This window comes from Triticum dicoccoides, chromosome 4A (genome assembly GCF_002162155.2).
Source record: "Triticum dicoccoides isolate Atlit2015 ecotype Zavitan chromosome 4A, WEW_v2.0, whole genome shotgun sequence".
NCBI classification, from domain to species: Eukaryota; Viridiplantae; Streptophyta; class Magnoliopsida; order Poales; family Poaceae; genus Triticum; species Triticum dicoccoides.
In genome coordinates, this window is record NC_041386.1 from 62,323,804 (window position 1) to 62,348,269 (window position 24,466).

General features: G+C 48.3%; 2 protein-coding genes across 2 annotated transcripts; both read right to left on the reverse strand.

Moving 5' to 3' along the window:
• Positions 1-6,829: 6,829 nt before the first annotated feature.
• Positions 6,830-8,122, reverse strand: LOC119284989 (mitogen-activated protein kinase kinase 9-like). The gene has a single exon (XM_037564181.1). The coding sequence runs from the start codon at positions 8,055-8,057 to the stop codon at positions 7,050-7,052; it is 1,008 nt and encodes a 335-aa protein (XP_037420078.1). The 5' UTR covers positions 8,058-8,122; the 3' UTR covers positions 6,830-7,049.
• Positions 8,123-16,932: 8,810 nt separating this feature from the next.
• Positions 16,933-17,925, reverse strand: LOC119288674. The gene is made up of 2 exons (XM_037568248.1): positions 17,510-17,925; positions 16,933-17,397 (listed from the first exon to the last, which is right to left on the reverse strand). The coding sequence occupies exons 1-2, from the start codon at positions 17,794-17,796 to the stop codon at positions 17,139-17,141; spliced, it is 546 nt and encodes a 181-aa protein (XP_037424145.1). The 5' UTR covers positions 17,797-17,925; the 3' UTR covers positions 16,933-17,138.
• Positions 17,926-24,466: the final 6,541 nt, after the last annotated feature.

Sequence of the window (24,466 nt, forward strand, 5' to 3'; positions counted from 1 at the left end):
TCCAGATCGAGAACGACAGCGATCAGCCGCGCCGTGAGTGAGGCCGTGAGCGGTGGAAGCTTGGAAGGTGGATGAATACAGGCAGGCCCGTCTGGGATAAGCCTTGGAATTAGAATCTATCCGGTCGTGCGCGTGTGCTGCTAGTACTATATATATACTCGCAGAAAATCAAGGATGCAGCATACAGTCCTACCTCCTATGGAAGTCTCTATTCGCTTCTTACAGTCCTACCTGAGTTCTGTGCTTGCTGTCCGTACCAACACGCACACGGATCTGGTGAAAGGAAAGAGTTCTGTTACTTTAGATCGTGCGCCTCCAGTTCCAAAGACCGACGCGTTATGTCGAAGGTGGGAGAAACCAGCGCAGGGCTGGGTAAAACTCAATACGGATGGATCCTTTGTGTCGACTTATGCTGCCGGAGCTGAAATGATATCGAGGAATTCTTCGGGTGAGATTATTTTTTCTGCATGTAGAGCCTTATTCTCTTGTCGAGATACTCTTGAAGCAGAACTTTGCGCCTGCATGGAGGGACTATCATCGTCTATTCAGCGTTCTGATCTACCTATTGCTATTGAGGTGGATTCTGCTATGGTGGTGGCCATGATCACTGGTGGGGACATGAACCGTTCAGCGTATGCTTTTTTAGTTAATGAGATTAGATACCTTCTTACTCTTCGGCAATCTTGTATTACTCATGTTTCGCGGTCGCAAAATAAGGCCAGCGACAGTCTAGCTATTTTTGGTACAGTTCAGGGTATGACTTTGACTTGGATTGGATCAGGTCCTCCAGAGGTGCTGGAGTTAGTAGCAACAGACTGTACTGAACCTGTGATTGAGTAATACATTGCAGTTTTCGCAAAAAAAAAAAAAGATGCAGCATATGCCCAAGTACTTGAGCCGAATGGCAACGAACGCGCCATTTGCACATTTTGAATGTGCTGGCGATCAGGTGAGGCCCATTGCACGCGCTGCCCAACGGAAATGCAAGTACTCCGTGCAGAACAGTGCGCTGTCGATCTAATTGAAAAGAGTTAATTACATCTGTTGTACAAGAACTTGCAGCGAACTAACAAAATCATACACAAACTAAAAAAACCCAGAAAAATGATACACTAACTTGGGATTCTTCGGCTTTTTTTGCACATTTCTTTTTTATATACCATTTTGCAATATACGGTGTACTAGACAAATACTGTACAGGTCCAGTCTGCCCTATCTTGAAGACAAAATTTCATCCCATATAATGAATACACAATGCAATTCATTCACAAGATATCAGACCCTTAGGCCAACTTCAACCGTCGACCTTAAACGGATGTCCAGATTTTTGTTTGGGCCGGGGAAACGGACGGCCGTGTCCGGTTTTGTCCCTCCGCCTACTAGGGCACAGAATCACACGCCCGTCGCATTTTGTCCAGCTTGCAATAAAATAAAAAAACCGGACATACATTTAAAATCATCCTAATAAACTTAATTAAACAGTATGATAATCTTTAAACCGTTTAAACAAGTCCCGGCCGCACATTAAACTTAACTTAAAATTAAAAAATGACTTGCTGCCTCGATGCCATCGCCGTCCTCGTCGTCGTCCCTGTTGAGGTCGACGTACGGTGGTGGCTACCGGAGATGGCCTGGCGGCCCTTGCCAGGGCGGAGGCGGCTGCGGTGGCGTGTGCACAACCTCTAGCCATTGTGGCGACGGTGACCACATGTCGGCGCCCACCCACACGGGCGACACGGACAAGTACTTTGGCGTGCATGGCATCGTCTCTGTCCACGACCAGGACTAGCCATGGTGGTCCTCCATGGCCTCCTCCTTGACCACGGGGTCAAGCTCCAGGATGGTGATGTCGCCAGTCGCGGAGAGAGCCATCATATGTTCTGAGGCCCTCCCATTGGGCTTCATCATGGTGCGGATGGAGTCCTCCAGCACCCGCCTCATGAGCTCCACCTCCTCCTTGTTGGTCATCGGAGGTGGTGGTGGTGGGGACGGTGAGGGGGAAGGGATGGGCGTCAGGCCGCGAACACGCGGACGCCCGTGTGACCGGAGCAGGCTGAGAGCGCGCGCATGGCTGGCTGAGCGCGCCCGCAACGGGCTCTGAGGAGGGGTGGAGCGGCTGCGACGGCCGGAAGACGAGCCGGCCTCGTACGTGCTCGTGCTTTCCCTTGTGATCGGGGATCCAAATATCCAATGCCAACCCATGGTGCCGGCGGCGAGGTGAAAGAGAGAAGGCGGCCGAAACTCTGGCTTGCTGAGTGTGTGAGGTTCCGAGGACGCAAGCGTCATCGGGAGTGAAAGTGTGAACTCGCCGGTCGACGGCTTCCACATTAAAAAGGACGACGACCCGCTCGGCCGGGTCGCTGCCAAGTGGGGCCGCCAGCGCGTGCGCTTTAAATGCGGGCAATGTGACATAAATATGGCCAATGTGTATAACTAATTATTCATCATATATTCAGAATGTTCTGTGTGCATTTATACAATAATGATTAGTGTGTATTTACAAAAATTGATCACATATTAAAAAGTCCGGTGTGTATTTGAAAAAAATGTGCACTGTATCTCTACTCCTATAAAAATCTGAGTTGGTGGTGATGGTGTGTCTGCCATTCTTGATTTACAACCATCGGATCTGCATCTAACGGACAGGAGGCAATTTGTGGCAATTTTGCAGAAAGGCGCCCGCACTGACGTAGATATTTTAGGATAACCCCATGTCTCTCCCGACTAGCCACATCTCACTAATCCTATAAAAATCTGAGTTGGTGGTGATGATGTCTTCATTTTTTATTTACAACCATTGGATTTGTATCTAACGGACTGGAGGCAATTTGTGGCAATTTTGCAGAAAGGCGCCCGCACTGAGGTAGATATTTTTAGATACCCCCTGTCTCTCCCGACTAGCCACATCTTAGGAAAAAGAACTCCATACAAACAGGCAACAGTCGACAGTGTCAGAACCGATCTACCGCAACGGCTGTTGTCTGCGCTGTCCGGCCCACGCTCCTCTCCACCTTGTCGCCCACCACTACCACGACTCTCCCCTCCTCGCTGTCTCCCCCACTCCTTTCCTTCCTCTGCCCGACCACGACAAGTACGACACCGACATCGTCAATTGGCCGCCACGTCTCCTGCTTCTCCTTTGTTGCAGTAGTCCGACCACCCATCAACAACACCACACACCCTCATCCTCGTCGTCCCCTTCGTCCCCTCCCACGACTCCTCCAACGACCTACGCATCGCAACTTTGCCTCCGGCGGCGTCCATGCCCCAACAGAGCCCCTCATGCCTCCTCCATTTCCTGTTGCAACAACCCCTGCCACCACTACCCCCGGCTACATGTTGCTCATCCTCAGCAACATTAGCTCCACCTACTACTAGCATGGAGCAGATTTCTTGTGATTTGCGTTTCTTCTGAGGCATATCTTTTGCTTCCAGAGCAAGCATTTGGCCTCTGTTTTTCTAGCCGCCGTTTATTTCATTCATCGATATTGTGATGTATAATGACTATGGAGTCATGCATAATTAAACATATCTTACCCAGTCTCAAGCTGGTCTTGTTAAGCGCTACTTCGACTTTGAAACCAGACTTTACTTCCTTTTCTCTATCTGTTATTTAGTATAAAATCTTCTTGTGAGATCATCTGCCTTTTTATTAATGGAGGTGACTGGCTTTCATTGTTTGAAATAATAAATGCTTTGTTTGCGCTCTACTCTTATGAAAGAGATCGTGCTTTGTTCTCTAAGAGTTGACCCAATTTGCGAGTATTGTAGTATTTTGTTTCCAGCGAGGAACTCAATGAAATACATGTGAGAAGTGACTTAATAGTTTCTCTCGTGAAAATATTATCAGACTGATAGATTTGATGGTGTCATATTCAGTATGTTTTTCGTTAAGCAGAGATAAAGATATGTGATGTACATGTGTAGTCTGATAAGAGTTATTTTGCATGAATAAAGGGAAAATATTTGGTCTGATAAACACCCTCAAATGTGTAATACCAGATCAATCAATAAATGAGGCAATTTGGCTCCATGGATCTATGGAGCCTAGAACTTTATTTTATTTGAAAAGGATATTTAAAAATTCCAAGAAAATTGATTCTTTCCTCCGGTATAGTTGTTCTCCACAAATATGTAAAATTCCATTAAATACTATAATGATGATGTGTAGGCTACGACAGAAATCAAATAATTTAGCCTCAAAACAACAAAATTTCCTGACTAGAGCTGCTTTGGAGGCCAGGCCAAAGCAGTGTGAATCCGCGGCGCCATGGTTGGTGGATTTGGACGAGGTGCGACAACGTGATGACGTGGCTTAACTTCTATGTTGTGATTCAAGAGGCTTTGTGATGATAGAGGGGATTAAGTCGCTGATTGCGGGTGCTGATAGGAGGGGGTTGTGCGGGTGTCCGCTTACAGCGAGACAATTGTCCCTCCCGCTGTGAAACTATGAATATGTTTCTCCCGTTGCAACGCACGGGCATTGTGCTAGTATTGAAAAAAAGTCGACCATATTGAAGAAAAGTTCACCTTATATTGCAAAGGGTACATAAAAAAGAGATATGTAAAATAAAAAGTGAAAAACCCGAAGAATACCCAAGTTCTGAAAAAAGATAAAAGAAAAAAAACAAGCAAAAAAGAACAAATAAAAAAACGAAAACAGTCAAAAAAAAGCGAGTACCAGTCTGCCTCTTTTTTAACGTGGGCGGTAGAATGGTGTGGTAGGTTGGTCGGTCTCCGTTTCGAAACCCGCAGACTAGTTGTATTTTTCTTTGATTTTATTTCGCTGTCGCTGTCCCACTGACGATTGGGACCCACACAGGGTAGAGGGAGAGCAAAACGGTCACGTAGACGCAGTTAACAGCGACGACAGTGCACCGTTATGATGAACGAAAAAATGTATCAAAACGTGCTGTTAGATAAGTTAGTGTATCATTTTTCTAGGGTTTTTTAATTTATGTATGATTTTGTTAGTTCGCTGTAAGTTATCGATCGTTAGGACTACGTTATCAGCACAACCAATACTTTTAGCTGACGACTGCTGGGTTTTGTACACCTCCTTGTTCTGTCCCGTGTTGTTTAATTTGCGCCACTGATTGATAACTAGTCTGTGATCGGCTAGCGCACTGATTTCAGGCCATCTCAACAGTGCGATTGGCGATTGGCGCTTGGCGCTGACCTCGTCCACACGGGACGTGCCCATCTCGTCTCGTCCCACTGTCCCAGGACTGCCTGGTGCATGCGTGACTTTACGGGAACGGAAACACCTGCGACACCACACCTGACATCACCAATCTACTAATCTCGTCAGCTTACCGCTTCCTGGCAACGCAGCGCCGCTTGCTCCCTCCATGGCTCTCCATCGGCGCGGCGGGCAACACGCAAGATCCTCCGATCCCAGCTGGCGCACCGCACCGCACCGCACGCGATTCCGTTTCATCTGCGAACCATCTCCGATGATTCCGTCCGGCCATCGGAAATAAAAATCCTTGCTGCTGAACTGATGCGACCGGTCTGCCTTGTCTGTACTGCTCTGCTCCCCGTACGCATATCCATCCACGTTGACAAAACGGCGACCGGCAGGCGGTGGCGTCTGGTTCAGAGAGATCCTACAGCGGGGACTACGTGCCCAGGGCCTCCTTCCTGCTCGTCCGCGGCCGCGTCCAGATTGAGAATGACAGCCATGAGCCTCACCGTGACCGTGAGCGGTGGAAGCTGTTGGAAGATGGATGGATACAGGCAGGCCTGCCGGTTCCACATCGTCTGGGATAAGCGCGGCCGTGCTTGGAATCGGAATTGGAATCGGAGTCTATCTGGTCGTGCGCGTGTGCTGCTAGTACACTATATATACCGAAAATCAAGGATGCGGCGTATGCCCAAGTACGTACTTGAGCCGAGCGGCAACGAACGCGCCATTTGCACATTTTGAATGTGCCGGCGATCCGTTGAGGCGGTGGCACCCATTGCACGCGCTGCCTAACGGAAATGCAACTACTCCGTGCAGAACAGTGCGCTGTCGATCTAATTGAAAACCCTATCGATGGTTAGGAGTACGTTATCAGCGCAACCAATGCTTTTAGCATACTGATTTCGGGCCACTGATTGATAACTAATCTGTGATCGGCTAGCGCACTGATTTCGGGCCATCTCAACAGTTCTCTATATCATACTGTACAATAGTACCACAAGGATTGGCATATTCGCGAGACTTGGAGCACCACAAGAATCCAGAAATCCCAGCATTGGCCTTTGTTTAAGCCATTCATCCCACTGGTACCCTCTTACGTATGCTTAGCCCATGTCATCAGTGATCATCGCTCATCAAGATTAGAAATTAGTAAATGGCCTTCCTGCCACATCAGGTACCGTCATTAAGAATGGCAAATCAGATACCCCGTACAAGAGATGGCACCAAACCAGGAGCAGGAGAAGCGATTGGAATTTGGATACCAAACCAGTCGCCTGTGGCAGTTCTGAATTTGCAATCTCCCCTGGAAAAAAAGAGCTCCATCGTTTTTCTGCAGTTTAATCAAACAGCAACTCCCTCAATCTCCTCTTGCGCAATGCGGACGCAGCTTCTAAAGGCACCTGCCTTTGAGACACTGACATATGGGCCAGCCATCTATTGAGCCCACATGTCATAGATACAAAAGTAGTTGCCTTACGGCACCCAAGCATTGTCCGTGTAATGCATGTTTCTCGTGAGTCTGTTCGCTGTGCTGTTCCCGATAGGAACTGAGCCTTTCACAGGTTTATAGCTCGAGAAATTTCCTTAAAACATGACAGATCGATCAGAACATTCCACTGACGCCATATGCCATGCTTCTGATTCTGATGAAGAAGGTGCCATCAATTATCAAAACTGTCCCTTGCAAATTCACGTGAAACAACGAAGGAATAATCATTGGGTACGGCAAAAAGGTGAAAAGAAAAACGCCACATGGGACAGGTTTATTCCTCCCCGTGGCGCGGATTATGTACACATCAGCTTGGATGGATGGACTCCTAACTCTCCGACTACTAATTAACCGGCGGGCGGTTTGGCTAGGCTACTGGTCGCCCAGCTCCGCCGCCTCCGCCACGAGCGCGGCGAGGCAGCGCTGCGCCTCCTCCGCGTCGCGCTCCGCGATGAACGGGTGCTGGAGCAGCTCCGCCACGGACGCGCGCCGCCCGGCCTTCTTCTCCAGGCAGCGGGCCACGAAGTCGCGGAACTCGTCCGACGCCGCGGCGGGGGCCTCGGGCGCCTCGCCGAAGCAGATGGCGCACATGAGCGCGGCCCAGTCCGGGCGCTGCCCCGCCGGGAGGAGCGGGAAGTGGCCCAGGTACAGCTCCAGGATCGCCATCCCGAGGCTCCACACGTCCGCCGCGTACGGGTCGTAGTCCCCGGAGTAGGCCTCCGGGTCGAACCGCTCCGGGGACATGTAGGCGGCCGTGCCGACGTAGGACGCGCAGGGGTCGAGCCGCCGCCGCAGCACCTTGCCGGCGCCGAAGTCGGCGATCTTCACCTCGCCGCCCGCGCCGACCAGCAGGTTGGCCGGCTTGAGGTCGCGGTGCACGACGCGGAGCGCGTGCAGGGCCGCCAGCCCCAGCAGCGCCTGCCGCGCCACGGCGGCGATGGGGCGCTCCCCCATGGGCCGGCCCAGCGCGCGGAGGAGGCCCGCGAGGGAGCCCCCCGACACGAGCTCCAGCGCCAGCGCGGCCGGCTGCTCCGCGGCGGGCGACGGGATGACGGCGTGGAGGCGCACCACGTGCGGCGCGCCCGAGGCGAGCATGAGGATCTCGGCCTCGCGGGCCGCGGAGGGGTCCCCGTCCCCGGCGGCGAAGAGCTTGAGCGCGAAGTGCTGCGCGGTGCGGCGGTGGCGCGCCTTGAAGACGGTGCCGCCGTTGCCCTGGCCGAGCTGGGAGATCCGCTCGTAGTCGGAGAGGCGGGCGAGGCCCTCGGCGGGGGCGCACGGCGCGACGGCGGGGGGCGGCGGCGGCGGCGGGGTGCGCAGGGCGAAGTGGTCGAGCGGGAGGGTGAGGTGGGGTAGCTGGCGGCGCTGCCGGACGAGAGCCATGGGAAGGAATGGAGGGAGTTGGGCGGGAGAGGTGAGGCGAGGTGGGTGGGTGGGTGAGGTGAACTCCGGAGGCAGCTGACTAGTGATGGAGGCGGAGTGCTCCCTGCTGGTATATATGGGGGCGGGTGAGTGGAAGCGAGCGGAGTTCGCGTGGAGGCACCGGAGGGTGAGTGAGAGTGATTTCAGCTGGATCTCAATTTCTGCCGTGCGTCCGCTGTGCTACTGCCCTTCGTCTGCGGCCTGTCATCTTGCACGAATGGTGCATGGCATTTTGCCGTCCCTTCTCCTTCAGTGCTTAGCTTGGATATTTTTAGCGTGAAAATGTGTAGTTAGTTAGCCTTCCAGATGATGCTGCATAACATTTCGCAAAAAGGAAAAGATGATGATTTATGTACTATATACGTAAGCTTTTCTTTGAACGGAGGATTATCCGGCCTCTGTATCAAGCGATGCACACAATCCATTGATAGAATGTATGAAATTCATCTTAGATACGGAAGCAAAAACGAAACATAAAATTAAAATCCATGGCCGGCAAAAATAGGACAAGAAGCCTAAATATCTATTCTATTATTGGACCGTTATCCAAATCGGTTATATGTATCCCGTGTTATCGTCTCCAGACAGTTGCACCTAAAAGCCATACTATTATGCCATATTTCTTTCTGGGTGGTTTTGGTGTTTGATGATGGTTGTTTCAAACGTTCTATTTTTGTGTGGATTTGAGTCGTAGGAAAATCATATTACTAAGAAGGATGAAATCAACACGTACACATTACCTTTGCACCTACCTATCCTTCTGACAACTTAGAGATCTTTCCTTCTTTGCTTGGCTTAGTTGAAGCAACCAAACGATAGTACAACGTTGGAGAGCGGTAGTATCACTTCAGCGGTACTGCTGCATGTTCAGTACTGAAGCGGTACCGCCGCTTGTTTTGGGGTTCTGTGATGATTTTCGCTTCAACAGTAGTTGGGCGATACTACTACCCCACTACCACACCACTCGTTGTAACTTTGAAGATATAAGCAGTAGTATCGTGGATGTACAATGGTAGTACGGCTCGCCCGGTACTTCCGATTTCTTGCATTCTACGAGGGAGTGAGGAGAATACGGTAGCCCTAGTGGCTTCTTGAGGAGCGTTGTGCCTTCACACCGCTCCAATAGAGACGTACTCCCCCCTAAAGGAAATAAACTTTTTTAGCCTTTGGCCCCTCCAAACACAAATATTTTACCTTTCGCCCCCCAACCGATTGTGTCTAGCTCCGCCACATACGGATCAATGCAGATATTGGTTCGGCTAAAAACTACGCCATTTCGACAATTCCAAATATCCCAAAGTAATGCACACACGCTCCAATGTGATCTTTTATCGTTGTATTACGCTAAACCTCAGTTACCAGTTGCAAACAAATTGGAAATGGTACTAGGTGAAAATACATTAAAGGACACATGTATTATGTGCCACAATAACATGGCTAACGGACATTTGTGAAACAAATATTGAATCATTTCCTCCTGATACAAATCGTTTACTACCCTCCCACCTACGTTTCATCAAGTTGTCTTCAGTCAAAAGCACTCCCTTATGCATGAACCACATAAAGACTTTCATTTTCAAAGACATTTTAATTTTCTAGATATGTAACGACCTAGAGACTAGTCCAATATTGATGAAGCCGACGTACGTAGATTTAACCGAAAAAAGGCCTGAACTTGAAATTTTCCAACAGAATGTATCTAGCTCATTAGACAAGTTGACCTCCATCAATCTACACACCAAACGTATCCATCTATCCTACGTACTCCCTCCGTTCCAAATTACTCGTCGCAGAAATGGATGTATCTAGAACTAAAATACATCTAAATACATCCATACCTGCGACAAGTAATTCAGAACGGAGGGAGTACATACGAAGTGAATCAAGTATGCAAGAGAGAGAGAGAGAGAGAGAGAGAGAGAGAGAGAGAGAGAGAGAGCACGGGTGCTTCACCTCCAATCTTGCACGGCGAAAATGTTCTTCGTGTGTGATTGTGGTGTCTCGTCCGAGTCATTGATCTATTGGTCTATCAAACAAACTGAGTTGCTACATCATCCTTGCTACATTATGTGTTAGATATACAACTGGCAATAAATCAAAGAAGAACCAATCAATAATAAGGGACACATGATTTTAATGTGGAAAATCCCTCCAATGCTAAAAGAAAAAACCACGGCGTCAGCTAGCAAAACTTTACTATATCAAAAGAGGTTACCGACACCACAGATTTGCAACTAATCAACTTATCGCGTGCGACGTTTACAAAAGACGATATCTTTAGTATAGATGACCTAGGTCAATACTGATCCAAACCGCGGGAGTTCCCCCTCCACCCCCTCAGGCGTCCCTGGTAGGGGGGCCCAAGCCTCCCAACGACTGGCCTCTCCACTCGTTAGAAGTTAGCATGTATACTTATATATGAATTTGGATCATAACTTAACATTATCTTTACGGGGCAAAATGAACCAACTATGAAGTTACACACACTAAAATATTATAGCTCGATCAAATTATTTTTCAAATGGGTATCTCTATATCTAAATATATTGAGATTTCTATGTGTGGAGGTTGATTCTGAAAAATGAAGCTTCAAGTTATTTCAAAGTGCAACATGCATTTCTTTTCTCATGTTGCAATTTTCCAAAAAAAATCATTAATCCATAATCAAGTTAGCTATAGAAAAACAATCTTCCCCCGACTTAGGATTGTCGCTAATTATTTGCTTTGTTATACAAAGGAGTACTTACAAAGTGATGTAATAATTTTTTGTCTAGTCCTTTAGTATATGTATTTGATGTATTTGATTTTTTTTCTTTTTTTCGCGGGAATAAACTTATGTTACTCATCAAAGGTTGTTACAATCATAGGCGCAAGTTGTACAGCGCCGAGGAATCCTGCACCTAGTCACAGCGGCGGCGGCAGGAAATGAAGGTTGGGTATTCATTCCAAAAAATTTTTTGCTCTAAATGCAGTATATGAACCAAACATCCTTCAGGTTTAGTTTAACTTCAGTTTACACACAAATCTTCAGATTTCTTACAAAATACACGGCAAAAAATACCTTGGAGCTGGTCAGCTGGAGGAGACGGTCAGCCGTGGAGGGAGTCGATTCAGCAGAGGCCACTGGAGGCCGGAGGCCGGATCTCGGAGGCGCAGCACCTTGCGGAGGAGACGGCCGGACGGCGGTCGGCAGACGCAGGACCGGGACCGGCCGCCGGCAGGACGCCCTGACCAACTGACCGGCGGACGTGGAGGGGAGGAGTAGAGCCGGAGGCCGAGGCCCGAGGGGAGGGAAGGAGAGGGCCGGTCGGACCTGGAATTGCCACCGCCCACCGCCGCTAGGTTTGGTATTGGGAATTGGGGGAGGGAGACTAGGAAGTGGGAACTGCTGGGGTTGGGAGAGGACGAGGGGCGCTCGCCTGCTTGGCTCCTCACCCGCTCGATCGTCTGTCTGGTTCGCTGTGTGGCTCGCTTTGTCCTCTGTTTGGACTGGGCCAATACTAACATATGTATATTGGAAAAAAAATTGGGCCTAAATCTTGGGAGACCCCAGCGCCGCCGACTGCCTAGTCATACGACAATACGACTATGTGATCTACCAAAATATGCCAAGAAATGACTCACTGTATTTTGCCTACATCATTCATGAGTAAAACAAGTTTTTCTTTCCAAGAGCTCAAAACTCGTCGTCTCACATGGACAATGAGAAACCTTAACCTCTTCGTCACAAGGAGACTACACGAATCTGAGTCGAAGCTCCATTGACCCCGTCCTGACAAACGAACACGAGGCGGATAGGAATCTGGAAGAACAACTCGAAGATGAAGCACCGCCATCTGCCACGTCACCCATACAAGAAACTTATCCTAAACTGCTAGTCGGAGCCTACGCACCGGAACCCCGAGTAGAGGGGAGGCAGCTGATCCATGGGCTCATCGACAAAGTTGTAGGGGAGGAGTGCCCTAGCCGCCGCACATGGGATGGAAGGAGACGAGATGAAACACTCCTTGTCGTATGTCCGCAGATGCCTAAAATTGATAGCATTAGTTTTTTTTTCACGAGGGGTAACATTTGTTGATTATTAAGATGTTTTTAAAGCTAAAATCTGTATGAGTATTAAATAGCACAAACTCGTGCAAAAAGACACTTACAAATTGAAAATTACATTTAAATTCGTGGGAGTGCCAAAATCTTATTCTTCCTGTAATTACCGACGAGACACTGTGAGCAAAGCACATTTTCATCTCTGGCTCCCCGTCTTAGCTAAGAGCAAATTTGTTGAAACCCAAAATCTTGTAGAAGCAACTTCAGCAAGTTATTGATGTAGACTACAAAATGCCGACGACCGCGATCTACATAGCAACTCGCATATTGCTATGTAGATGCTTGAAATGGACTGTAGATGCCTGAAATCAACGACATTAGTTTTCTTGTGGGGTCGACATTAGTTAATTTCGAAGATGTTTTTGAAACTATATATTGAATAGCACATATCCTTACAAAAATACTCCTACAAAAAATAAAGATACATTTAAATTCTTGGAGCGTTGACAACTTGTTCTTCATGCATCCATCGACTGCGCGTCATGAGAAAAACACTTTGCCACCTCCGAGCCTCCGCCTTAGTTGAGAAAACTTGTTGAAACTCAAAAGCTTGTAGAAGAAACGCTCACAAATTTGTCGACGTAGACCACAAGATACTAATGCCGGCGATATGCATAGCAAAACACCTGTTTGGAGAAGAAACCACTAAAGAGGGCATGTGTAACTCCTCACGTGTGACCAGGATGGAGTCGAGGACCATAACTCTCACACGCAAACCCTGACGAGACCGAGGTTGGCCAATCTTTGTTGGTCCGAACTGGAGCCGGAGCACCAATAGTGTGTCATCCCTCCGTACGACAGCACCACTGAGACAAACCCGCAGAAGAAGAAAAAAAACCTAAAATTTTCACCATCGCCTCACCACTGACAACTCGAGAATAAAACCTAAAAATTTCACTCTACCACCAACAGACCGACACAACTGGATTATCATCCCCTCTCTTCGTCGAAGCGGCTGACAAAGGGAGAAGGGGGGCGTGGTCTCGTCAGAGTGGGTAAATCAGCGTTGTCGTCCTAGTTGTTAAGGTATCGTGGGAGGGAGATGGAGGAGGAAAATGATGTTGTTTGATCAATAATAAAACATGTAGTGTACACCAAAATTCAGTGCCCTGCTTTCCTAAACCATGTGGCCTTCGAGGAATCAATTTGAAATATGCCAAATTTTGGGTTATAACTGACGCGAATATGACCGCTGCTTTGTCTCAAGTCTTTAAAACGTCTTATACTCTCTTCGTCCATAATATAAGATATTTTTTCAAGTTATATTATGGGATGGAGGGAGTATTCATTTACAAAGTACTATATTTTTCAAAAGGATGGGAAACAACATCTGGCCTCTTCATCGAGTGGTGCGTATATCCTTTTTATTGATCATTTGAAAGTTCATGACCTGAATATAGCACAGTTAACAAAAATATTGCCACGCATGGCAGTCCCAAGGCAAGTGAAAAAAATTAAGACGCAAGGAGATGAGGCTTATGCATCCCAAATTCTACTAATAGGCCCCCAACCAAATTAACAGGTTGAACAAATCCTAAGAGACCATCTCCCATAGCTTGCTCCTAAAGACCATGGGTGCTTGGTCCTTCTCCTTGCGTAGTGACAGCCACATATGGATTCAGCTAGGGGTGGACTAACGAGCAGCTCGACTCGTTAAGTTCGTGCTTGTTAAGGCTCGGCTCGTTAAGCTCGTTAATATTAACAAGCAGAAAACCCTGCTTGGCTCGGCTCGTTTGAAGCTCGTGAGCGCTCGTTAACAGATTATGATGTGTTACGATATACATGATGAATGTGTATGTGTGGTTTTCAATATGAAATGTGATGACTACAAAAAATATATACAATAGTTTATTGCCTTACATGTTTGATTAGATTGTATAGATGTGCTGAGGTGCTACAAAAAGTTTGTCACGTAAGATGAAAATATGTGTTGTGTTGTTACTAACGAGCTTAACGAATAGCTCACTCGTTAAATCAATGGTTGACTCTGTTTATTAAGAAGCGAGCTACGAGCTTAACGAGCCGAACTATCGAGCGTTCATTAAACTCGCGAGCTACGAGCTTTTGGTCCAGCCCTAGATTCAGCTAATGGCCCCGGAGATAACCTAAATTTCTTTGAAACTTTTTTGCTCTGCTAAGAATACAATCATTTTGAATGAGTACTACTGTATTAATACATATCCACTCGCTGTGCCCAATATTTTGCACATGTCATATTAGCTTGTGTGCACATGTTAGTTTGCTTGCAACTTGCAGAATAAAGCCGCACGCCACGCAGCCAATCTAGCTGGACTGGGCACGCAATTTAGGTAGCCGGACGGCAGGTAATGATCTTGTCCTTTAGGTACAAAAAACCGCCTCTTCCTTCCCCTTTTGGAGATCGAGCTCCGAAAGCACGTGATTAAAATATACGAGCCTGATTATGATAAGCGCGGTGGATGGATGAAGCTGGAGCGGCCATCGGCGGAGGGAGGTACGTGAACCGAAGGAGGTGAGCGGAGCGAGCAAGAAAACGTGCCTGTCCCGGGTGGGGTGGGGCGCGGTGAAGAAGATCCAACCGGGAAAGTGGTGGGGGAAGCCGATGGCGGGGACGGGGCGGGGTTTCGTGATCCGCAGGCGGAGTGGGCCGGAAGGAAGAGGAGGAGAACGTTCTCGCGTCACGTCGCCGGCGGTGGGTCGTGCTGCGTGGAATTCCATTGGCTGCGGTGGCGCTGTGGCGTCACCTCACATGCGAGTCGACGGCGTTTGGTTTAGCTTCTCTCTGTCCGTTTGTTTGTTTGTGTGGAAATCTTGGTTCACAAGTGTGGAACCGACTGCAAGGACCTTGATAGATTCCGATTCCGTACATCTTCACGAGTCGCTGCGGATTTCTTTCCTTTATTCTTCGTCTTCTGGCAATTGTCTGTGTACGCCCCCGTTAATAATCTATACTGCAAAGGATTAGCACCGGCCAATCGCAGCAGGAAAGGTGTGTGGACATTCCATTAATAGTTCATGACTGCGCGGCGTCAAACCTTGACGTTTTCTCGCGCTTCCTCCCGCCCTCGGCAACCACCACGACCTGGTCGGGCTAGCATATTTCTCCCTACCATGCGTCTTTTTTTATTCCGTGTAAACAAGCTTAATTAAATTGGAATGTGATCAGCTGTGACGATGTCTCTCGTCATACTACTACAAACGGGAGATCATCACTCATAACAAAAAAAAAAAAAACTCTTCTCACTGACCTAGCTAGTTCATGTGCTACTGCATGGCTTCTCTTTCTTCAATCAACCTCATAAAAAAGGTAAAAGATGGAGTAGTTTTTCCTTGCTTCCTATTTCTGGCCTTCTTTGATTCAACAGATTTTCACAGTAGTAGTTCTGAAGAATTAGAATCCTTGGGAGTTCATCCTGCATTGATCTTTTGATTCGTAAGACTTTTTTTTAAGGATTTCTTTGTGCTACATCACATAGGAATTTTAGCATCCACTCAAATCTCTGTAAAAGAATCCTCCGTATTTTCACTTATGCAATCCAAATTCCTATAGAATTCAAAAGGACATGGCGTTGCAATCCTGTGATTTTTCTATTCTTTTATTTTTTGAAATACTGTAAATAAAAAATACCCTAGCTGTGTAAAATAAACGTTTTAAATGTCTAAAACTGAAAATTGGAGACTTCCAGCATTCTCTCTTTCCCCACGGCATAGACAAATTAAACTGCAATGACGCACGCACGCATTGTTTGTGATAAGATAATCATGATCCATCTCCATCCGGGGCCGGTTTAATTTAGGCGCAGCTGCCCAACTTGTCACTCGTCCGCATCGCACCGTCTCCATCTCAACTTACAACTTTTTGCCTTGCTTTTGTTCCTTGCTGAGGAATATAAAAGAGGTTACTTATTTGCCTAGGGAGTAGGGAAGTAACCAAGGTGAGGTAACACGTGACGGAATGGCGCAGTGAGCACGAGACAAGGGAGGTGGCGGAGTGGACGCTTCTTGGAGACTTCTGATTTTCACTTTCCGCAACCGTGCGTGAGTTCCTACCTCCTTCCTTTCGGGGGACATGTGTTAATATACTGCGTGCGTCTCTACGTACGTATCAACTTGTGCACCCATCATCTTGCGGTTGCAGCCGCCGGGCAGGAAGAGAGAGCGGGCCGATAACCAGCTGCCGTTTTCGCGGTTTGCCCTGACCGTGCAACACTTGAGCAATGTCCCAATCGTTTCTCTTTTCGCGAATGGGAGGTTTCATTGATCAAGTTGCTTCACCACAATCAACAGCACATCATCTGGGCCAGATCGAGCCCGGCTCGTAAAGACATGACGGCTCCCCGAATGAAAACGAGGGCAAGCGCAGCTGGGAAAAAAGAGGGGCTGCATGCACTAGTGCATGGGTTTGCTAGCGCATAAACACACACACACACACACACACACACACACACATATATATATATATATATATATATATATATATAGGACTCCTCTTTTATACTCCCGGGAGTATGTACTCCCACCTCTCCAATTAGCACTAACCGTAACCAGCCATGCAAACCACATGCATACCTGATTGCTAGAAGTTAGGAACGACCAGATGATTGCTTACTTCTCGTTGCATGCAACCATTGCATGAGTTTTTTTTTTTTGAACATGCGATAAGGCATCTGGTACACTACACTAGATAAGGTATATTTTACTTTGTTCTCACGGATGGATATTTGAAGTGCAGTACATTTGTGTATGCACATACCGAGATTTTACTTGTATACACATGAGTATTTAACCAAAAACTACCACAATTCGCGGAAACATGACAGAAAACTACCACTTTACGATTTTGTCCCGAAAACTACCACTTTTTTATTAATCCGTGACAAAAAACTACCAAGTGTGAAAACTGCTCGCTTTACCTGGGTTAAACGCAAATCTGACTGCCCGACCCCACACATAAACGGGCTAAAAATGCAATCGGGTCCCTAGTTTTTCTTCAAAAAAGCAATCGGGTCCTCCGCCTCCTTCTCCGGTGAAGACCACCGCCGCCTCGATCTCTTTCTCCGGTGACCCGTGTGCCTCCTCTGAGTTCATGGCGGAGCTGGTGTGGCCGGAGCGGCTGGCGCCAAACCTTCCATCCTCCTGCCATCTGACGTCGTCGCCGGCGGCGTGCGTACCTCCTGCTTTTTCCCCTTCCCTCTCTCTCATCGACTGATTTCCCCACCTGGCGACCAGCGGGCACATGCGGTGAGCTCGGCATGCGCAGGCGGCGAGACTTGCGGGGCGCGGCAGCCACCAGGGAGCGCGTGCGAGAAAGAGGGGGAGGTGGTCCGAACCTGCACCAGAGGCGGGAAACGCTGGCGGCGCCGGCGAGGTCGGCAAGGTCGTCGCAGGGGGAGAGGTCCCCCCGACGCAGTCGACGAAGCCTGCGGGGTACATGCGGCGACCAGCGGCTCACGGCAGAGCATGGCGGCCAGCGGCGGCGCGTCACCGCTGCACGGACGAGGCGAGCAGGTGCGACGCGGTTCGCGGCAGCATGTAGCGAGGCCAGCAGGGCCGCTACGCAGCTTGGCCTGGCAAGTGGCAGCTCCGACCGCAACGAGCAGCAGTAGTGCATGGCCATGGCTAGCTAGCCTGGCAACTCCGACGGTGTTGGGTACACCGTACACAAGCAGCTAGTGCGGTAGTGTCTCCGCCGCCGGCCATCTTGCTCGCATTGGAGCGTGTGGGGGCTGCCGGCGTGCCTGTGCCTTCCCGGCGAGATGGGCGAGCTGAGGGGCTGATTGCTTTTTCTATACTGACGTGTGGGCCAACTCGTCATAATTGAGTTTAAACAAGTTGAATCGGACACTTTTTATACATGGTAGTTTTTAGTCAAAGATTAGTGAAAAAATGGTAGTCTTTCGCACAAATTTGTAAAGTGGTAGTTTATAGGCACGGTTCCATGAATTGTGGTAGTTTTTTGTTAAATACTCTATACACATGCATGTACTTATAGTATATGACATCTTTCACATTTTTTTTGAAACAACGGCATCTTTCACATTGTTTTTGTGAGAGTATATACTTCTTAACTTGTTTGAACGAGCATATACCACACTATACTGACAGGATATATACATTTTTTGTCGAGAGTATATACTACGTTTATGGAGAGTATATACAGGGTGTATAAGATACTTGCTTGCGCGCGAGTATATACCACTTTTAATTTTTTTAGAAGGTTTACACTTCTTTTTTCGATGGAGTATATACTTTTCAATGGAGTATATCCCCACTTCTTTATGAAGTACGTACTTGTTGAGAACCACTGGAGTATATACCTGTCAGGACCCCGACTCAATGCCACATCGATCTAGCATGTAACACCTCATATCACTTTGCGGCCTCACGCACGGTATTCCCACGGGTGTCGCCTTACCTTAGCCCGGGACCGTTTGCGCCTTTTGGCACACGTATATGACAGTGTCGCTAGCATCCATATGATAAGGAGCCCGGGCTGACATGGCTAGTCGTAAACCCAAAGTGGCACAGACTTACAGGGACAGGCATCCATGACCCAGCATCGAACGTGTCGGTCATCAGCGAATGAATCCAGGCTGTAGCACTGGGCTAGCAGGACTCCGGTGAACCGGGCTGTAGCGGGCTAACAGGACTCCGGTATTCATCGCGTGACATTTCCCCGAAGGGACAGACACAGGAACGAAGAAGGACACATGCCGGCCAGCCTAAGTGTTCCGGAGCGGTAGCGAGCTACCATGGCTCGGTGGAAACACTAGGAGACATTTCCCGGTAAGAGAGGCTACTAAAGATAAACAACTAGATGGTCAGATCCCACACATACCAAGCATTTCAATAACATACACACAATATGCTTGATATGTGCAAATACAACATGGCATCACAACATGACTCTATGACTCAAGTAATTTATCAATAGGCTCCGAGGAGCGAGATATTACAAACATGGGTCTCATGACCCAACATTCAGAGCATACAAAACAAAGCACAAGCGGAAGCTATCATGTCTGAGTACAGACATCTATAAATGAAAAAAAAAGGCTGAGAAGCCTGACTATCTACCAAATCCTGCCGAGGCACAAAATCGTAGCTGAGGTAACAAGCTAAACGTTGAAGACCACGCGGAAATACTAGTGAGACTGAAGTCTCTCTGCAAAAACATAAAATAGGCAAACGTGAGTACAAATGTACCCAGCAAGACTTACATCAGAACTATCTACATATGCATCATTATCAACAAAGGGATGGTGGGGTTTAACTGCAGCAAGCCAGCTTTGACTCGGTGGCTATCCTGAACTACGACTGCAAGTAACTCTTTTGAGGTGGCGCACACGAGTCCACATATTCACCATATCAATACACCACTATGGATCCGCTCTCGTCTCCCTACGAGAACGCCATCCATAGCACTCACGCTTATCTTGCGTATTTTAGGGTATCCACTTTCACTTGTCTATGAACTGATATAAGCAACCCAGAAGTCCTTTTCCGCGGACACGGCTATTCGAATAGATCATATTAACCCTGCAGGGGTGTACTTCTTCACACACGCTCTCACCACTTACCGCCATTTACACGACATGTACTCGGCAACCTTCAAGCGGAAGCCCAACGTGGGTGTCGGCCACGGCCTACCTAAACACTCGAGTCTCTAGTCCAGGTTTATCGCCTATTCGGGTTCCATCCATGAGGAGATCCGGCCGGAGTTTCGCTCACAGCCCCAAACGATGTGAACAGGGTTCCGTGACACCAAACGGGCGCCCGGTATACCCGGCCACGTGCCTACCGCATCACAGCCCACCCCTACGGTCAGCGCTGCGCACGGCCTCCAGCATACTACAAACACCAGAAACTACTTGCAACTCCTGGACAGAGGACAAGGGCGATTAAGAACCCGAGAGGGTCCATTGGTTTCGGGCCCAATGCGTGGTAGTAGCTGAATCATGGATCACAAACACAGAACTCAGTTCCTCAGGACGGCTGCAATGAGACAACCCACCATGTACTCCTACATGGCCTCTCACCGCTACCTTTACCAAATCGTGTTCACACGCTTAGCTCACACACCGTAGGACATGTTCACACACCTCTGATTCATCCCCGATGAATCAGACCTGACTCAACTCTAAGCAGTAGCAGGCATGACAAACAAGCATGAATGAGTAGGCACAATAGGGCTCAAACAACTCCTACTCATGCTAGTGGGTTTCATCTATTTACTGTGGCAATGACAGGTCATGCAAAGGATAAAGGGGTTCAGCTACCGCAGCAGGTAACAGATGAATCGTTGTTGTCCTAATGCAGTAAAAGAGAGCAGGAGCGAGAGAGTGGGATTGTATCGGAATGAACAAGGGGGTTTTGCTTGCCTGGCACTTCTGAAGATAACATCGAGTCTTCATCAGTGTCAACGATCACATCGTCGGTACAACGTCTACCGAGGGAGAACAACACCGGCAAACACAGAAGAAACACGATCAATGCAATGCACAATATGATGCATGATCATGACATGGCAAAATGAATGTGTTTTGAGCTAATGCAACTAGCAATAGATTAAATGAAGTTGGTTTGAATACAAGATTCAAATTTAAACTCCATATGTGATCATTCAAATGCCATTTAATTGATTTGTGCTAAACATCAGCTATAAGTTGTTCTAACATGCATGAAAATGGTACAGATGGATTCCTTGAATTTTTCTGATAATTTTTCATATATAATTTATTTAATTTGGAGTTACGGTTGAATTTCTATGATTTTTAGAAGTTTTTACAATTTTCTGGAATTTCCTGAATAAAAACAAATCCAGAAAACATTACTGCGTCATCCTGACGTCAGCAGGTCAACGTGGCACAGTCCGGTCAAACTCTGACCGGTGGGTCCCGAGTGTCAGTGTCTAACTAAACTAACCTAGCTTAGTTAATACTAACCTAACTTAATTACCCAGGCGGGGCCCGCGTGTCAGTGAGAGAGAGGGGGTCAAACCCGGGTCAAACTCGCCGGAGTTGACCCGAGGCTCGTCGCCGGCGAGGCCAGGGACGGCGGAGAGCGTCGGGATTCGCCCTCCGATGACCAAAAGAGCGGCGGAGGGGCTCTACGGGATGCCCAGGCTCGCGCGCATCTAACAGGGCCAATGGGAGAAGCTAGGGTGGCCGGAGGCGACGGCAATCATGACGACGACGGCGGCCGGAGTTCGGGTGGTGGCGGGTTTGGCGCTACGAGCGGTGGTTTGGCGCGCTGAGGGCACTAGGGAGAAGCTCTTGCTCCTCCGCATCCAAAGGAACGGACGGGAGGCCGCGAGGTGGCCGGAGTTGAGCACGGCGTCGACCTCGGCGGCGGCCGGAGCTCGGGCGAGCTCGGAGTCGGTGTTAGGGAGCACGGCAGGAGGCAAAGGGGGGTGTTACGACCTCCTGGGGTTGCACTGAGCACGGCCGCGTGCTCGGTTGCAGCTCTAGGCAACGGTGGCTACGGCGGCGACATGGCCGGCGGCGAAGAGCTCTCGGCTCCGGTGGATATCGGCGCTAGCAGGAGAAAAAGTGTCAGGGGAGGGAGGGGATCGACGCAGCAGCTCACAGCGGATTGAACGAAGGGGTTGGTGAGCTCGGGGGCGTCCTCGTTGCTGCGAATCGAGCGGCGGCGATCTCCGGCCATGGCGATGAAGAAGGTGGTGATGGCGGCGTTGCAGCGCGTCCGTGGCGTCGTGGCTTGTCGAGGAGGTCGGGGACGTCGAGACAGAGCTCGCAAGCACAGCGAGGGGTCGAGGGGGAGACGGTGGCCGCGGCGTTACGGTGGCGCGGCTGCGGCTGCGCTCGGGCGAGTGAGAGAGAGGAAGCAGAGGAGAGAAACAAGGGAGAGGGAGAGAGCGAGGGGGTCCAGGGGGTCGGGGCGGCGCCGAGGAGATGACGCGCGGCGTCGCGGTGGCCAGGCGATGCAGACGAGCAGGGTGGTGGCGTGGCGAGCTCGGGCGCGTGCGCCGTGTCCCTCCTCTGCCTACTGGCGCGAGGAGGAAGGCGATAGGGAGGGGGTAGGCCGCTGCTGGGCTGCACAGTGTTGGGCTGCGGGTGGGCTGCCAGGTAAGCTGAGGTAAGTTCTCTCTCTCTGCTTTTATTTATTGTTTTCTATTTTGTTCTGTTTTGTTTTGGTTTAGTAAAATACTAAACCATTTTATAAAATCCTGAAAATAGTTATGTGGCTAGAACTAAAATATACCAAACCACATAAAATGTTCCAGAATTATTGGACATATATTAATTATATATAATATATATATATCCAATGCAAATAGTTATTGAATTAACTCAAAGGCCCAAAATAAATGTTTCAGTCACTCCAAAAATATTGGTTTGCACTTTACCTCATGCCAATATTTTTCAAGCTGAAAAGGAACATTTTCTTGGACTTCTTTGAGAAGATTTTAATGTTGATCATTTTTAGAAGGTTTCTGAGGCTTTGAAAATTCCTCAATTCAAATTTCATTTGAATTAAAACATGATGCACACATGGAAGCTAGCATAGGTCAGGCCAGAACTAGGGATGTGACAACTCACCCCCACTAAACAAAAATCTCGTCCCGAGATTCAAGCGTAGGGTAAGGTGAAGGGGGAACGCAAACTAGCACAATATTCACGATCCAGGTTGCACTTCAACTGAACGTTGATTTGATCATCATCATTGTCTCGAAGTCTTGCTCTGAGAACTCCAGCTAACATGACAACAAGAGGAAAGGAAAAACCCTAAAAGAATGGTTCTTCTCGAAGGTCGAACAACTCAGGATTAACTCACGGAATGAGACATAGCAACATCTCTCGAGCTGAGAGGCGAAGCACACATCCATAGGAATGGAGTGAAGCAGATGACGAAGGTTCACTAGGTAGACCACAATTCCACACCTAAGAGGGTGGTGAACGGTTGTCAACGTAGCGAGGATTGAGTTTCCATAATACCATAACGATGCACCTTAGGGAAGGTGACTCATAGAAATATCCCCTTAAGTGGCAAAAAGAATTACCTTTGATTCAGAGATCATTGAGACTCTTTAAACCAACCTAAGGCAATTCTCGACCGATCTTTTGGAGGGGGGTCGGTAGAATGGCATACTCGGAATTGGATGATGTGGATTACCTTGTTGAAGACAACGTAATGGATGAATTTTCTTACCACCGGAAATAGAAGAGACCCATGGTAGAATGGCACATTGGCGGTGCAAGCTAGGAACAAAATGCAAACGCTGGGAATGATTCTGGTAACTGGGGAGAGGCTCAACAATAGAGAGTTATTCCACTATTGGAATGGTTATAGCATAACCGAGGAAACTGAGAGCGCTATACAGTTAATGCCGACGATCAAACCTAGCACTTGCGCGTGCTCTCAAGAACTTGAGCAATTCCATAATCATCAAGGTTTTACCAACATCCGTGTCAAGGGTCCGGTAACACAACTTACTACCATGATGAATGGTGATGGAGGATGCAGATGCAAAGGAAGATAACACCTTCTCAGATTTCACCCTTGACGGGGCCAAGGAGATAGAATCTGGATGATCGACCGAGAGACATTTAGCACTCCGCTTCTAATGTTCTCCTTGATGTGCTAGTGTACCCATTCATAGATATGGTTTGATATCTAGAACATCAAGTAAAAAGGGCAGACTTCGGAACACAGAAATCCATAGGGCAACTAGGGAGTAAATCCTACGAAATCCCTATGGGGAGGTGGCCAACTTCCTCAAATCAAGATACTACAATAGGAGGTCTTCCGGCTGGGTGTGTTGGCCACGACATCCACCTTACCGGTTATCGAGAGACCAATATTATAGTTCTTGGGGAAATGTTCCAACCATCATATCTGCCTGAGATTCAGATCTGGTTGGTGTCAGGATATTCCAGGCTCATCGAGTCTAGGAAGAAAAATGAAAGTTTGCAACACAAATCGACGAGATGACGTTGCGGGATTCTCGGGAGATGAACTACGATAGCAAGCTCCAAAACATGAGCTGGTTCTGCTACACACATGTGAACACGCTGTCCCAGACAAGCATGACCACATAGTAGTCTTATAATAAAACACTACCGAGTTCAGGAGGGGGAACCATCAACGAGGGTATCGAAGTCCTTACATAAGTCCGGATTAGCTCTTATGAAGGAACTCCTTCTCCTTGAACAAATCAATCAGTGGCTTGGTGTGCTAGGGATACATATAGATTGAAGGTTGCAAGTCTTCAAACCACAGCATTCTTCGCACGTGTGCATGACTGATTTGGAATGATTCCAAAG